Below are 13764 nucleotides of genomic sequence, written 5' to 3' on the forward strand. Positions count from 1 at the left end.
TGGGGGAGACGGCCCACGGGCTCCGTGGAGGACTCTCCTGACCTAATGTGGAGGGGGAAGCAGCACTGGGGGAGATGGCCCACGGGCTCCGTGGAGGACCCTCTGACCTAATGTGGAGGGGGAAGCAGCACTGGGGAGATGGCCCACGGGCTCCGTGGAGGACTCTCCTGGCCTAACGTGGAGGGGGAAGCAGCACTGGGGGAGATGGCCCACGGGCTCCGTGGAGGACTCTCCTGGCCTAATGTGGAGGGGGAAGCAGCACTGGGGGAGATGGCCCACGGGCTCCGTGGAGGACTCTCCTGACCTAATGTGGAGGGGGAAGCAGCACTGGGGGAGATGGCCCACGGGCTCCGTGGAGGACCCTCTGACCTAACGTGGAGGGGGAAAGCAGCACAGGGGAGATGGCCCACGGGCTCCGTGGAGGACCCTCTGACCTAACGTGGAGGGGGAAGCAGCCCAGCTGCACGCCTTCCCCATCCTCATTGAATGGGTGGCACAGTGGTCTTAGTCTTGCCTCTAACACAAAACCCCTAAAATTAGTAACAATTTCCCCATCTAACCATTATGAAAATGAAAGAAATGATATGAGTTTCATTTGAAAACTTCAGAATCTCTGTCCAAAGGTCCTATATTTTCTTTAACCAAAGAAACATAAGCTATGCTTATGATTTAGCATATAAATATGCTAAGTCAGGATTAAAAATGAGAACCATTTTAATTATGTTTTAAAAACAAGAATCATCAAGTATTTTACTGCCATCTGCCACACGTGACTGTGCTTGTTTTCTCAGATGCACTTGGATAGCCAGCAGTTCCTGAATGACCTCAGAAGTGACGTGGAGAAGAAAATAGGTTTTGATGCCATCATGCGGGTGCGGACCAGCACAGGTAGGTCTCCGCGTGCTCCGCTATCTGGGTGACGTTGTCAGCGGAGCAGTCAGTAGAACCCCTCCTTGTGCTTCAGGTTTCAGAGCCACAGACTTCTTTGGTGGGGTCTTCATGAACAACACCACAGACGTGGAGATGGCTGCCCTGGACTGTGACAAGGCTGTGACGGTGGAGTTCAAGCATGACGACAGGCTCAGTGAGGACAGTGGCGCCCTGATCCAGGTGACCTGCCTGCCCTCACTGCAGCACGGCTCGTGCTGGCCAGAATCAGGGGCCCCCGTGCAGACGGGATCACAGTCCCTTCACAAAGAAATGCAGTTCTTTTCCAGGGGCTGGGTCCACCTGGAGAGCCTACTATGCCTGCAGGTGTGGCTGCTATGCCTGCAGCATCCTGGCCTGCACAGAGCCAGGCACCTGTGCTGGGCACCCAGTGTCCAGGGTGCCCACTAGGGCTCACCCACTCTGTCTTTCACGAGGTCCGGGTTCCTGGCTGAGCACTCAGGGCTCAGGGTCCCCATTAGGAATCATTCCGTTCCTGCTGCATGTGCATTAGTCAGCTCCAGCCACCAGGAAGCGCAGATCTCCTGGTTATAGAGCAGAACTCCGTTCTCAGGGTTCTGGGGGCTGTCCAGGCCTGTGTTCCCCTGTCCTCACACGGTCTCCCTCCTGTCATCATGTCTGTGCCCATGGCTCTCTCCCTGTAAGGACACCAGTCACATTGAACTCAGGTCCCTCTAGTGACCTGGTTTAATAACTTTACCTCCTAGGCCCTCTCTCCCAGCACAGGTTAGGATCCACAGCTCAGCGCTGACACCATGTTGAGCACATTACATCATCAGCAAGTAGAATGGAATCTGGTTTTGTAGTACGTAACATTAATTAGAAGGCATGGAGCTTTTCAATTCAGATGGGAAAAAAGGTTACGTTCAGCGTGGCACCAAGAGGCTGCAGAGAGGCTGAGACTTGCTGAGTGGCGGCTCTGATGTCCACTCTTGAGTCGCAGACGCTCAGGCTCTTTGGTGCATACGTCATCACATGAGCCCTGAGCATCCCAGGGGTCCTGCTGTGGCTGTGAGTGGTCTGAGCACAGTGGAGCTGCACACGTGGAGGTGGAGTCATGCACGTGCGGCACCCACCGGGCAGCGCATACCAGTGGAATGCTGCTGGAAACCCAGAGGACGAGCCGTGCACTCTGCTGTGGGGGTGTGGGGCATCCAGGGGTCCCTTCCGCACACACTGCTTGGCAAATGCAAACTAGAGGCAGCCAGGCTGGCTGGAGGTCACCAAAACCTGGCCTCGCCCTGCTGCTTCCACAGTGTGCTGTGCTTTACACCACCATCGGGGGTCAGCGGAGACTTCGGATTCACAACCTCGGCTTAAACTGCAGCTCCCAGCTAGCAGATCTTTACAAGAGCTGTGAGACGGACGCCCTCATCAACTTCTTTGCCAAGTCAGGTACAGCTTTGCTAGCTCTGTGTGAGTGCTCTCGGTGTTCCGTCCAGACCCCTAGGCTACTTGTGATGGTAGCCGAGATTGGGTGGGGGTGCAGCCATGGCTGCACATAACCAGAATGAGTGAAGGCAGAGCACAAAGGAAGACGTGTGCATCTGCAGCAGCAGGTGATAGGCAGAGGCTAGGCCCTATGGTGGCCACAGTGAGCCAGCGGCACACGGCAGGGTGGAAGGAGGCTGCCAGGAATGGCCGGCCTGTCGTCCGTACCTTGGTAACTGAATTCCACGGGCCCAGGGAGGGTGTCTGTGGCTTCTCTCTGCCATGCTACCCCAGGTTATGGAAGCAGCAGCTGTCAGCTGCAGGAATTCAGAACACCAGAAAAGGAAAAAACCAGCCCTTCTCTTCTCGGTGTACAAGTGTTTATGATATTCTGAAGATGATTCTGGGGCCACAGTGGCCTTTTGCTGTAGGCCGCCCGCTGCTCTGCACTGACTAGATGCCACCCAATCAGGAGGGGATGTCAGCAGGGACTAGCATTCTGAATACTGCCATCCTCACTTCAGACCTGAGGACAATAGCAGTTTGTTCTTTCTCTGTCATTTCAAGAGATCAGTATCTAGAACTTTGATGCCTGTTTTCCTAATGGCCTTTTGCATTCAGCTTTTAAAGCAGTTCTACACCAGCCTTTGAAAGTCATCCGGGAAATCCTAGTTAATCAGACTGCACACATGTTGGCGTGTTACCGCAAGAACTGCGCCAGCCCGTCTGCAGCGAGCCAGGTGAGTGTGGGCATGGGGAGGCTGAAAGTGAGAGCAGTGGGTTCCTTCAGCAAGTGGACTGAGGCCGTGACACCGCACCCGGAGCAGGCAGTGAGCCTCACAGCCAAGGGGGCCAAGGGCATGGTCTTGGGGGCCACAATGGGTCCTGAGGCAAAGACAGGTGTCCACGTTCAGCTCCGATCTGTACGTGTAAACAACAGAATGTGGTGTGCTCGGTGTTCCCAGCTGTAACGGGGCAGGTGTTGGCACGACTGTGGCTCCTCTTATACATGTGCGACCTTCCTGTTGAAAGTCACCAGCAGGGAGACTGCTCTGAAAGCCTTGTCTCAGCCCTCACCCAGGAAGTCCGATGCTTCCAGGGCCCTTTAAGAAGCCCTGCTCAGGCTCTGCGGTGAAGGTGCTCGTCGCTCTCCCCGAGGCAGTGAGCGCGAGGTGCTGGTGCTCCCTGTACTGACTATCTGAACATAGAATTTTGGTTGAAGGGTAAGACGGTGAGAGACCACGGGAGACTCCTGCATCCCTCCCTCAGAAGTGGTCAGTAGGAGGGACCTGAAGTGCCTTCCCAGGGCCTGCAGTGGCCGCAGTGATGCCGAAGGCTCTGGGTCCCCGTCCGTCCTCTAGGTACGCCTACCTGGACCCTCCCTGAAGCTCCTTTCTGTGCGTTGACGACGGTCAGCCTGCATGCCTTCTTCTGCTGCATTGATGGTCCCAGGAGCGTCTCAATCTGCTCATGTGGTCCTGTGGTTGAGCAGTGCACCACTTTGGCATGCCACAGCCCCATACCGAGGCGCCGGGAGCTCATGGGACCCTGTGGGCCTCAGCCTCTGTAGTCAGGCAAGCAGAGTCCAGAACCAGCACTTGCCAGGCTCTGCCGCTTGTCCCTGAGTCCTGGCAGAGCTGCGCTGTCTCGGGAGCCCCTCCTTCAGGATGCGGTGGCTGAACGGATGCTGTTAACATCCTCTGCACATCAGGATGATTGGGAACTTGAGAAAAGCAAATGTGTTAAGGAAAAGGAAGCCGGGCCTCCTCCTTCCTGGTCTGCTGCCTGAGGCGCTGTCCCGTGCCAGGCCTTCTCCTCGGCAGCGTGTTGTGCGTAAAGACACCACAGTGCCCCGCTCTCGGCACGTCGACGGAGCCATTCCTGCTCACATATGGACTTTTATTCCTCCACTCGCACATTTCAGGCCCTTCGACCAGTGATGCCCGTGAAACAGTGATGTAACTCAGATGCTGTCGTGGCGTCCAGAAGACAGCGGTTAGACACCGTTAGAACAGAGCTATACTGAAACAAGCCAGCAGCCAGAAGCAGAAGGGCCGAGCTAGCTCCAGGTTCTCTGCAGAAGCTGCAGTGGAGCTGGAGGTGCTCCTGCCGCTCATGTGAGGGAATCAGATCGTGCCTCACGTGGAGCCAGACAGCCCAGGAGGAGCCGCGTCCTCGACATGACCCTGGCCTCCACGTAGGGATGAGGCTGAGGCAGGAGAACGTGCTGGGCACAGAGTTCAGGGAGCCCCCAGGCTGTGGGAGGTGCTGGGCTGAGACCTGGCTGGACACAGCACTGAAACAAAATGTCAGGGTCATCTGCCTTATCAACTCCAGCAGCTCACTGTTCTGAGCTTAAACACGTTACGTTATTTGGGGTATAAGGACTTCTAAAGGCAAATCAGATGACCTTAATCGCACATTAATCCTTGTTTTGTCATTTCTAAATGCAAAGACAAGTCTCCCTGACTCAAGCAAACTGGACTCTGCTCCTTTCTCACCTGAAGCGTTTCTCTCCAGGAGTGATTGCTTCGTGGAGGGGCCTCAGAGCTGGAGAGGAAGGCTTTATAGTGACAGTCTGTTCGACATCTTCTTCTTCCCCTCATAAACTTTGACTAAGTCATCTTCTTATTTTCTTTGACCTGTTATGTGTGTGGTGCTGCTGGAACCCAGGGCTCACGCATGCTGGCCAAGTGCTTTCAAGCTGGGCCGCGCCCTACACTTCCTTTCACTCTTTACTCCACTTTTTTCTTCATCATCAAGTTTCATTCTTGTTAGCCTCCTGTTTTCTTCCCTCTGCTCCCTATAATCCAACCTCCTCTACTCAAATGCTTTGGTCCTAATAGGTCCTTGCTGGCCATGCTCACCCCTGTGTATCATTTAGGACAACAATTCTCTGAACTATCCTAAAACTACTTGGTTAATTAGAAGCAACTAGTTAAATTTCAAGATAACATCTTAAAACTGTACTGTTTTCCCAAATAGTATGTGTTTCTAAGAACATTCTTCGTCCATAGCAGTATATAAGATGCCTAACTAATAACCAGCTCAGAAATGCTGCCCAGGCTATGCGCCTCTGGCACGTGACCATGATCCGATTCCTACACCGTGGGTCAATTTCCTCTTTAAGAAGTAACATGGTTCCTTGTGTTGTCAAGTGGAAATGTCTTGCTAGAGAAGAAATGATAATCAGGGTGGCCTCCGGTGAGGACACTGGCCCTTCACCACCCCTGTCTCTGCAAAAGGAAGCCAGAAATGGAGCTGCAGGCAGATCTCCAAAATGCATTTGCCCAAGCTGGTTGGGAAGTTCTTTCCTGTGAGTTGCTTCCTGGACCCTGAGCAGAGGCCTGCAAGGCGAAGGAGCTCAGCAGAGCCCTGAGACTCTCTGCAGTCTGGATCTGATGAGCATGGTGTCTTCTTTTCATCATTAACAGCCACAAAGAGCCCTTGTGTTGCAGGTTTTCTGGTCTCCTGCTGATGGTTCCCAAGAGCAGACCCAGCACAGCTGCTCGTAGGCACAGCTGGGGAGGGGACCGAACCGCATGGGCTGTCACCTAGGATGTGGCTGGAATCACTGTGTTGCTGTGTGGATCACATCCTGGCACATGCTCCGGCGCAGTAGGAAACAGGCATCTTTCTTTTTCAGCTCATTCTACCAGATTCCATGAAGATCTTGCCAGTGTACATGAACTCCCTGTTGAAAAGCTGTGTGCTGCTCAGCAGACCAGACACCCCGACGGATGAGCGGGCATTCCAGAGGCAGCTGGTCATGACCATGGGAGTGGCCGACTCCCAGCTCTTCTTCTACCCACAGTTCCTGCCAATCGTAAGCTGCTCCAGGAGGCAAGGCCTTCTGCTAGGCAGAAACCAGAGGCCACCGTGCCTGCAGCACGTTCAGAGGGGCCTTAAGGTAGCCACACGCGTGCAGGGACAGAGGCAGGTGGCTGGAGGCGCAGAGCAGCCCTGCCCTCCCTGAAGGCGGGAGGTGTGCTGGGAGGACTGCTCTCCTCTCCTCCGTGAGCAGGTGCCCTGAGGGCACACAGGGAGACAAGTCCCTCAGCCCAGCTGTGGAAGGGCTGCAGCATCAGACAGCTCAGGTGCGTGTGGGGGAGTCCACCTACACCCGCCTGCTTGTCACCGCATGGAATCTCAGGTGCATGTGCCCACTGTGTTTCCGGGATAATGTGAGCAGGTGTACATCGTGTGCGTGAAGTTGTACGGCATGTGTGTTCACTGTGTGAATGGGACACGGTGCGTGTGTGTGTGTTCACTGTGCACACGTATGTACACCACCTGCACATGTTGTATGGCTAGATCCCATGTGCACGTGCTACTCATGTCAGGACATGATGAGGTCAGCTGTGACTGGCCTAGCTCAAGTGCAGTCAGGAAAACAGCCTGAGGGGCCCCTACTGAAGAGCAGCACCTGCCCCAGGGGAGCTCCTTGGGGAGCTTCACCTTTGCTCTTGCTTAGGCCTGGACAGCGCTCTCTGTGACAGGTCTCTCCCTGAGACTGCAGGTCGGGACTGAGGGGAGCAGAGAGGAACGCTGGCCGTGTAAGCATGGCCCTGGGGAAGGGGCCCTCAGGCTGGGCCAGGTGGAACAGGAAACTAAACAGTGGCTTCCATCTTTATGACTAGTAGAAGTGAACTGTGGCAAAGGGTGGATTTTCAGTTAGAGCTAGATGGACCAGTCCGTGGGGCACAGAAAGCGGGACTCTATAGGACACAACACTACCTCTCCTCAGAACTGCTCTGGCAAGGCCACCTGCAGCCAGCCTTGGGCAAATCCCATGGGCATGCTCAGACCCTCCTCCTCCCGTCTGTTGTTTCTTTATGCTGAGGATCCTGTCCTCCTTTATGACCTGTCCCAGCCCCTGACACACACTCATCACTTTCCAGTGTCCCTTCTCCAGCCAGCTGGTGCTTCCCCTGCCCTGGAGGTTCATGCTGCTCCCCCAGAGTGGTCTGGGGCGAAGAACTGAACACGTACCTTTTTTATATAAATGACATCTCTGCGTGATCTGGTCTTGTGGTTTTAAATGTCATTTATATACCAATGATCTCAAATTCCTGTCTCAAATGGCCTCTGAGCTGCCCTTCAGATGCGTTTGCCCCATTACCTGCTGGGCCTCTCCTTAGATAAATCCTCAGACCTCAAAGCCCACCCTGCCCCCTGCCCCCAGCTGCCTCCGCACCCCTCCCATCTGCTCTCCTCTGGCCTCCCCACGCTCTCCCTCCCTCGTGCCCCTCCTCCGGGTCCTCAGGCGGCAGCCCTCTTCCCCACACCCTCAGGCTCCTGTTGCCACGCTCTCCTCTTCATGAGTATCCAGAGCCTCGTCTCTGCCCCTCGTCTCACCTCCAGTGCAGGTGCAGTCTAGAGCCTCCCACATCCGTGTCCACCAGAGCAGAGTGCCCTCCCTCCTCCACTAAAGTCTGTGCTGCACCCACTGCCTCTCCTTGGGTCTGTCTTCAGCAGGCAAGCAGGGTGGTCTGCCAGAACACGGTCAGCTCGTGTCCACAGCAGCACGCCAGGATGCTCCGTCTCAGGAGAAGCCAGGAGTCCTGCTCCCTGGCCCACTGACCCTTGTGTTCTGTTGCCCTCCCTTCTCGCCCACCTTCAAACTCCATCAGGCTCTTCCGTCCACTGCAGCATCTCCCAAATGTCCCCCCAGCTGACTTTCCCACCTTCTCAGGCCTCCACTCAAGCCGGCCCGCCTCCAAGCCCCCTGGAATACACGCCACCTGGGTGCTTCCAGCCCCCTTCTCAGTTCTCTGCTTCGTAGCTCTCACCACCGTGGCCACAATGCTGCGTGTGCCCCTACTTCATGCCCTGCCTTTAACTGCACACAGCAGGCGCTCAGGGAGGGAGAAGCACCAGCAGGAGGAAGGAGGGGGCATCTCTGACCCTTTCTTTCCTACGCAGCACACCTTGGATGTCAAGAGTACAGCCTTACCTGCTGCTGTCCGCTGCTCCGAGTCCCGCCTCTCAGAAGGAGGGATCTTCCTTCTGGCCAACGGTTTGAACATGTTCTTGTGGTTGGGAGTGAGCAGCCCACCAGAGCTGATCCAAGGGATTTTTAATGTGCCATCTCTTGCACATGTCAGTACAGATATGGTAAGTAGCCTTTCGCTGTTTTTGTAGTAATATACAAAATTTAAATTCTTATATAAATGTGCATGTAATTTTATGTTACAAAGAAGAGAACAACAAGACATGTAGTTTTGTATAAAGTTGAGGAATTCATGCTTTGATAAAACAGCAATTAGCGTATATGAAAGTATCTGCATCACAGGTTAACCCTCATGGTGACTTTGATAGAACCTGCAGCACTTCCAGAGTATTCTCTGTGCCAATCCCACTGTTTCATTTCACCCCTACATAGATGAGTGAGGTGGGAGTTGCTCCTGTGTTCTGCAGCTGCAGGTTAGGGCTGTTTCCTCAGGTGCTGTGTGGCAGAGGTGGCCCAGGGCAGCTCTTGAGCTTAGGTCCCCTTCCATCATGGTCCTGAGCTGAGCACTGTGGTCAGAATAGTCACAGGTGCTCAACTCAGACTGCATCAGATAGTGATTTGCAAAGCAATACTCTCACGAAAACAGATTTCTCCCCTTCTGTAGCAATCATAACAGAAGTAATTGTGGGTTTGATGTGGGAACAAATTCAAATATACATCTTGAAAGTGTCTTAGGAAAACCGGCAGCCACAGTTTGTTGGAGAGTCTAGACTTGCTGTGAGCTGCTCACACTGTGGCGCTGCCGCTGTGGCTCGATTGCCCACTCTGTGGCACGGGGTCCCAAGACCCTCGCCTACGGTGGTGGGATAGCTTAATTCTGGGCGTCACACCTAATTTCTGGTTTAGGTATCTAGAGCATCTTGAATGAAGGGGCAGGAGTAAAATCCAGAGCTACCAAGGCAGGTGGTCAATGCAGAGAGCTGCCTGTCTATCCACACAAATGTATATTCAAATGGAGGGTGTCCAGGTCTCACCAAAAGATCGGTCATTTATAAATAGTAGTCTGCCTGCCTGTGGCTTAAAGTAAGAAATGGTTAGAATTGAAATTTTCAAAAAATATGAAACAAAATTAAAATTCAGCAGGCAAGAATGACCTCCTGGAGGTTTATAAAATTTAAGAAGATTCTCATATCATGATGCACTGGCTCAGAGCCAAAAGGACACATTTGCAAAACAGCCAGTCACTCCACCAGAATGGCAGGTTGGTGGGTTTGTGCTTCTACCAACACACCTCTTTTTCACCTTCTTCAAGCAATGAAACAAAACTAAGACCCAAGGCAGGCCCTTTTGTTTTAGAGGAGTGGGCACCTTGAGACATACACAGGAAGCAGACTTAGAGAATTTGGGTAGCAGGACCCATCATGAGGTTGAGGGCACATGCAGGGTGCACCAGAGCATGAAGACATGAAGGCAGAAGCTTCTCCCAGGCCTTGAGGCTCTGCAGTGAGATTCCTGCTACTTCCAGCTGACTCCTGGGGCCTGGGCATCTGAGAAGGAAGCCTGAGTGCTTAAAGTCTTAATTGGGGGAACCGAGGAATTCCATGCCTCCCGGAGGCCAGATGCAGCTGGACTGTCCCCTAAACTACAGCCAGACTTCTGGGGACCTCAGAGGCCATACACCCTGGAGAAGCAAGTGCTTGGGGCTGGCTGCAGTGCGGGAACAGTGGCTTTGAGGCAGAGACTCCCCAGCAACCCTCTGCAGGCACAGGGTACATCTTCTGCTCTCAATACAGCCTTGAAATACACACGTGAGAAGACACTGACCCTTGTGGGACACAGCCCCAGGTGTCCTTTAATAAAGCACACTCGTGTGTCACCAGGAATGTGCCTATGTCAACTCCAGAGAAGGATTTTTATTCTGAAAAGACAGAGACATTGGTTAATTGGCAAGAATGTCTGCCCACCAACAAGTAATCTTTCATTCATTTCTTTCGCACACTTTCAGTTTTCAGGTAAATGAACCATGTTTTTTAATCTTCTCATAGTCTCCTGTTGCTGGAAGCATTATGAATTGTACTGAACCTTGGTTTTCTTGAATGCAGACTGTGCTGCCTGAGGTGGGAAGCCCACACTCTCAACAGCTCCGGATGATAATGGGTGTTATCCAGCAGAAGAGGCCGTATGCCATGAAGGTAGGAGACAGCTCTCTCCTTTCCTCAAGATTTTACTTATCCCATTAAAGACTCCTGGAAGTGCATGTTCTATAGTTTCATAACATGATCTTCATAGCGACCTGCTTGTCAGACACACGCCCCACAGTTCCTCGAGGCATGGTGGCCACAGGTGCCCTTGCCAGGCCTGATGTGATCTTTCCTTGGGTGTCATTAGAGGAGTACCATTCAGAAATTCATGATATTTGATTTTTTTTTCTTAGATAAAGGGGTGGAACTGAGGTAAACTGAAGTAATGAACACCTGCTGCCTCCAGCGTGCATCTGGGTGAACACTGGCCCATCGCACCTCCTGTGGTTTGTTTTAAGGTCAGGACCTGGAGGTGGCTGAGGTGGTCACATTTGGGCTACTTGAGCGAGCCATTCCTTCTACTGCGAGGGCACATGAGAAAGCTGGGGAGGCCCGTGTGACCATTTCCACATTCTGTCCCACTCCATAAGACCATGTACCCCAATAGTCTCACACAGAAGGAAAAACAATGGGTCCCTCCTGTACACCCAGTGTTGCCCCTTGTTGTGGGGGTGAGCCCTTGAGGAGCCCACCCACCACTTCCTGAGACCCGCACAAGAATGGGCAGTTCACCTTTGCAGAGCCTCTGGGCTGGAGCAGGGGAAGTTCAATCCTGGTGCTCTCTGCCCCCTCAGTCCTTGGCCAGGCATTTCCCCAGAGGAAGCTGTGCCGTGGGCACCCTGTGAGAACCCAAAGCAAGACAACTAACACCAGCTCCCCCACTAGTCTCCATACAGACAGTGAGTTTTAAGACCTTGGCCCTGAGGCCCCTCTCTCCACCAGGTCCCATTTTCGCCCTCCGTCTTAAGTTGCGCTGTCGAGGCTGGACCACACTGCTGCTGCCCAGCCTGGCAGTCACAGTGGCCTGGGGAGCAGGTGGGCAAAGCACACAAGGAAAGTGGCCAGGGCCCCGGGCCCCTCAGGATGCAGCTCTTAAAATTCCTCTGGAGAAGTCTCCATAAGGGCAGCCTGCCCAGCTGCAGCAGTGAAGCTGTGCACCAGTGTGGCCTCCCGGGTACACACAGCAGTCACAGCGCCACTGCAGTTCCCACACCGACCCAATAGCCGTGACACAGGGCCAGAACTAGCTGCTCACATCACGCCATGCACCCAGGACTGCTCTTTTCCATGACATTTGACAGTCACTCAGAAGAAATGAAAAGATGCTTTTAGAGAGTGAAAAGTGAGGGTTGGAGATATAGCTCAGTTGGTGGTACACAAAACCCTGGGTTCAATCCTCAGCAACACACACACACAAGCCTGAATAAGAAGCTGGGCACAGTGGGGCACACCTGTAATCCCAGTGGTTTAGGAGGCTGAAGCAGGAAGAGTACGAGTTCAAAGCCAACCTCAGCCAAAGATAGGCGCTAAGCAACTCAGTGAGACCCTGTCTCTAAATAAAATACAAAATAGGGCTGGGGGTGTGGCTCAGTAGTTGGGTGCCCCTGAGTTCAATCCCTGGTACTTGCCCCCATCCCCTCAAAAAAAGACTTTACCAGAGAAACAAGTTGGAATGGAACAAAATGGAACCAGATCCACAGGGAGCCATCAGGGTGGGGCAGGCAGGGCAGTTGATGTATGCTATTGATGGTTATTACAGGCCAGGAGCAGCTTAGAGCTCATCAGCCTCAGGCACAGGTCAAAGCAGCAGGTCAGAAGAATCCTTCTTTCCAATAGTAGATGAGGCCAGGGTGGATAGGCTGGGCCCCAGCCTAGACGCACTCTTTCCTGCCCCACTTGCAGCCCTCCGTGCTCTCACCAGAGGGGAACCCCGGAGGCCCTCTGTGCAGGCACAGCCATTTCATTTCCGGGGAGGGGGGAGTCACGTGAACCACTGCAGAGGTTCTCCACATTTTCCTTTCTATGTTGTCTTCCATGGCTCAGACGCACTCGGGGCTGTGGCCTGTCGTGGGCAGCACAGCCTTGAAGCACTGGGCCAAGCAGGAATAGCCTCTTGTGCCTCTCACACCCACTGTGTCCTCCACTGCCCCACACCCAGCCTCCTGTGTCCTCTTCCTGTCCGGTCTCCCTCACCTCGTTGCTGTTACATCTGCCACCAGCCAGCTGCCCCATTCTGTTCTGCACCTCCCTGGGTCACACTGGCTTAAAGTCAAAGGCGTGGTTCTGTTTCTGTCTAGGAGCCCCTGCCTCCTAAAGCTGTGGCCACTCACAGGCTAGCCAGCTTCAACTCAGACCTGGGCTGAAAGGCCTTGACGCCAAGCACTGCTCACCCCCATGGGAAAACTCTCCAAGGGCCCCAGGCCTGTGAGGAACCTCCATCTCATCACTGCCATTCCCAGCCCGTGTCCTGGCCTCCCACGTAGCCAGGCAGAGCCCTGGGACGGCCCCTAACCAGCTGCTCTTATTTTCTTCCAGCTCACCATAGTGAAGCAGCGGGAGCAGCCAGAGATGGTTTTCCGACAGCTCCTGGTGGAGGACCGGGGGCTGCACGGAGGGTCCTCCTACGTGGATTTCCTCTGCTGTGTTCACAAGGAGATATGCCAGCTGCTCAGCTAGCCAGCGCTGGGTGCTGCACTTCTGGGGAAGCGGTCCCTGGGCGCCCACTTTTCTAGAAAGCAGCAGGCTCACTCTGAGGCCCGCCACCCTGCAGGGACGCAATGGGGGATCTGAGAAGGTGCCCTTGTGTCATGAAGGGAAGAGCCTATTTCTGACTGCAGTTTTTAATTTTTAAAACTGATGGAGTTTGCATTTGATAAAGAGCAGAGTTTACAGAACATAACATTCTCAATTTCCTTTGTGCTAGATATATAACTTATTTTTCAAACTGTATAGATTTGGGGTAAAAGATTGTATTGGTTCCTCTCCTATTTCCAGTGAGGGGGAAAACTTAATTTTTACATTATACCTAATTTTTTAAAACCACATAGCTCCATTGAACACACTTTTCAATTAAAATTTGCAGATTTTAATAATGTGGATTCTATCTAGAAGAACAATGTATGCTCTACTTTTTTTCATAATTACATACTATCTATGTTTAAACTATTTTCCAGTTGTTTTGTCTTAAAACTGTATTAATATTCTTAATGGTTCTTTGTACAATTTTGGCAGTTTCTACCTGTATATAATGGATCTTTACCAGTATCAATAAATCACTTCATATAAAAATTCAATGTGTAGAATCACTTTTATGTATTTGGAAATAAAAAAAAAAAAAACAGATGAAGCACT

At 52.9% G+C, this 13764-nt stretch overlaps 1 protein-coding gene across 1 annotated transcript in view; it reads left to right on the forward strand.

Moving 5' to 3' along the window:
- Positions 1 to 13749, forward strand: part of Sec24d (SEC24 homolog D, COPII coat complex component) — a 63200-nt gene extending 49451 nt beyond the window's left edge. The window contains exons 16-23 of the mRNA XM_071614761.1: positions 792 to 888; positions 965 to 1110; positions 2205 to 2343; positions 3001 to 3119; positions 6026 to 6205; positions 8305 to 8496; positions 10435 to 10524; positions 12949 to 13749. Of these exons, the coding sequence (XP_071470862.1) occupies positions 792 to 888; positions 965 to 1110; positions 2205 to 2343; positions 3001 to 3119; positions 6026 to 6205; positions 8305 to 8496; positions 10435 to 10524; positions 12949 to 13089 (1104 nt within the window). The 3' untranslated portion in view covers positions 13090 to 13749. The remainder of the gene's footprint in view (positions 1 to 791; positions 889 to 964; positions 1111 to 2204; positions 2344 to 3000; positions 3120 to 6025; positions 6206 to 8304; positions 8497 to 10434; positions 10525 to 12948) is intronic.
- Positions 13750 to 13764: the final 15 nt, after the last annotated feature.

Source organism: Marmota flaviventris, chromosome 7, assembly GCF_047511675.1.
Source record: "Marmota flaviventris isolate mMarFla1 chromosome 7, mMarFla1.hap1, whole genome shotgun sequence".
NCBI lineage: Eukaryota > Metazoa > Chordata > Mammalia > Rodentia > Sciuridae > Marmota > Marmota flaviventris.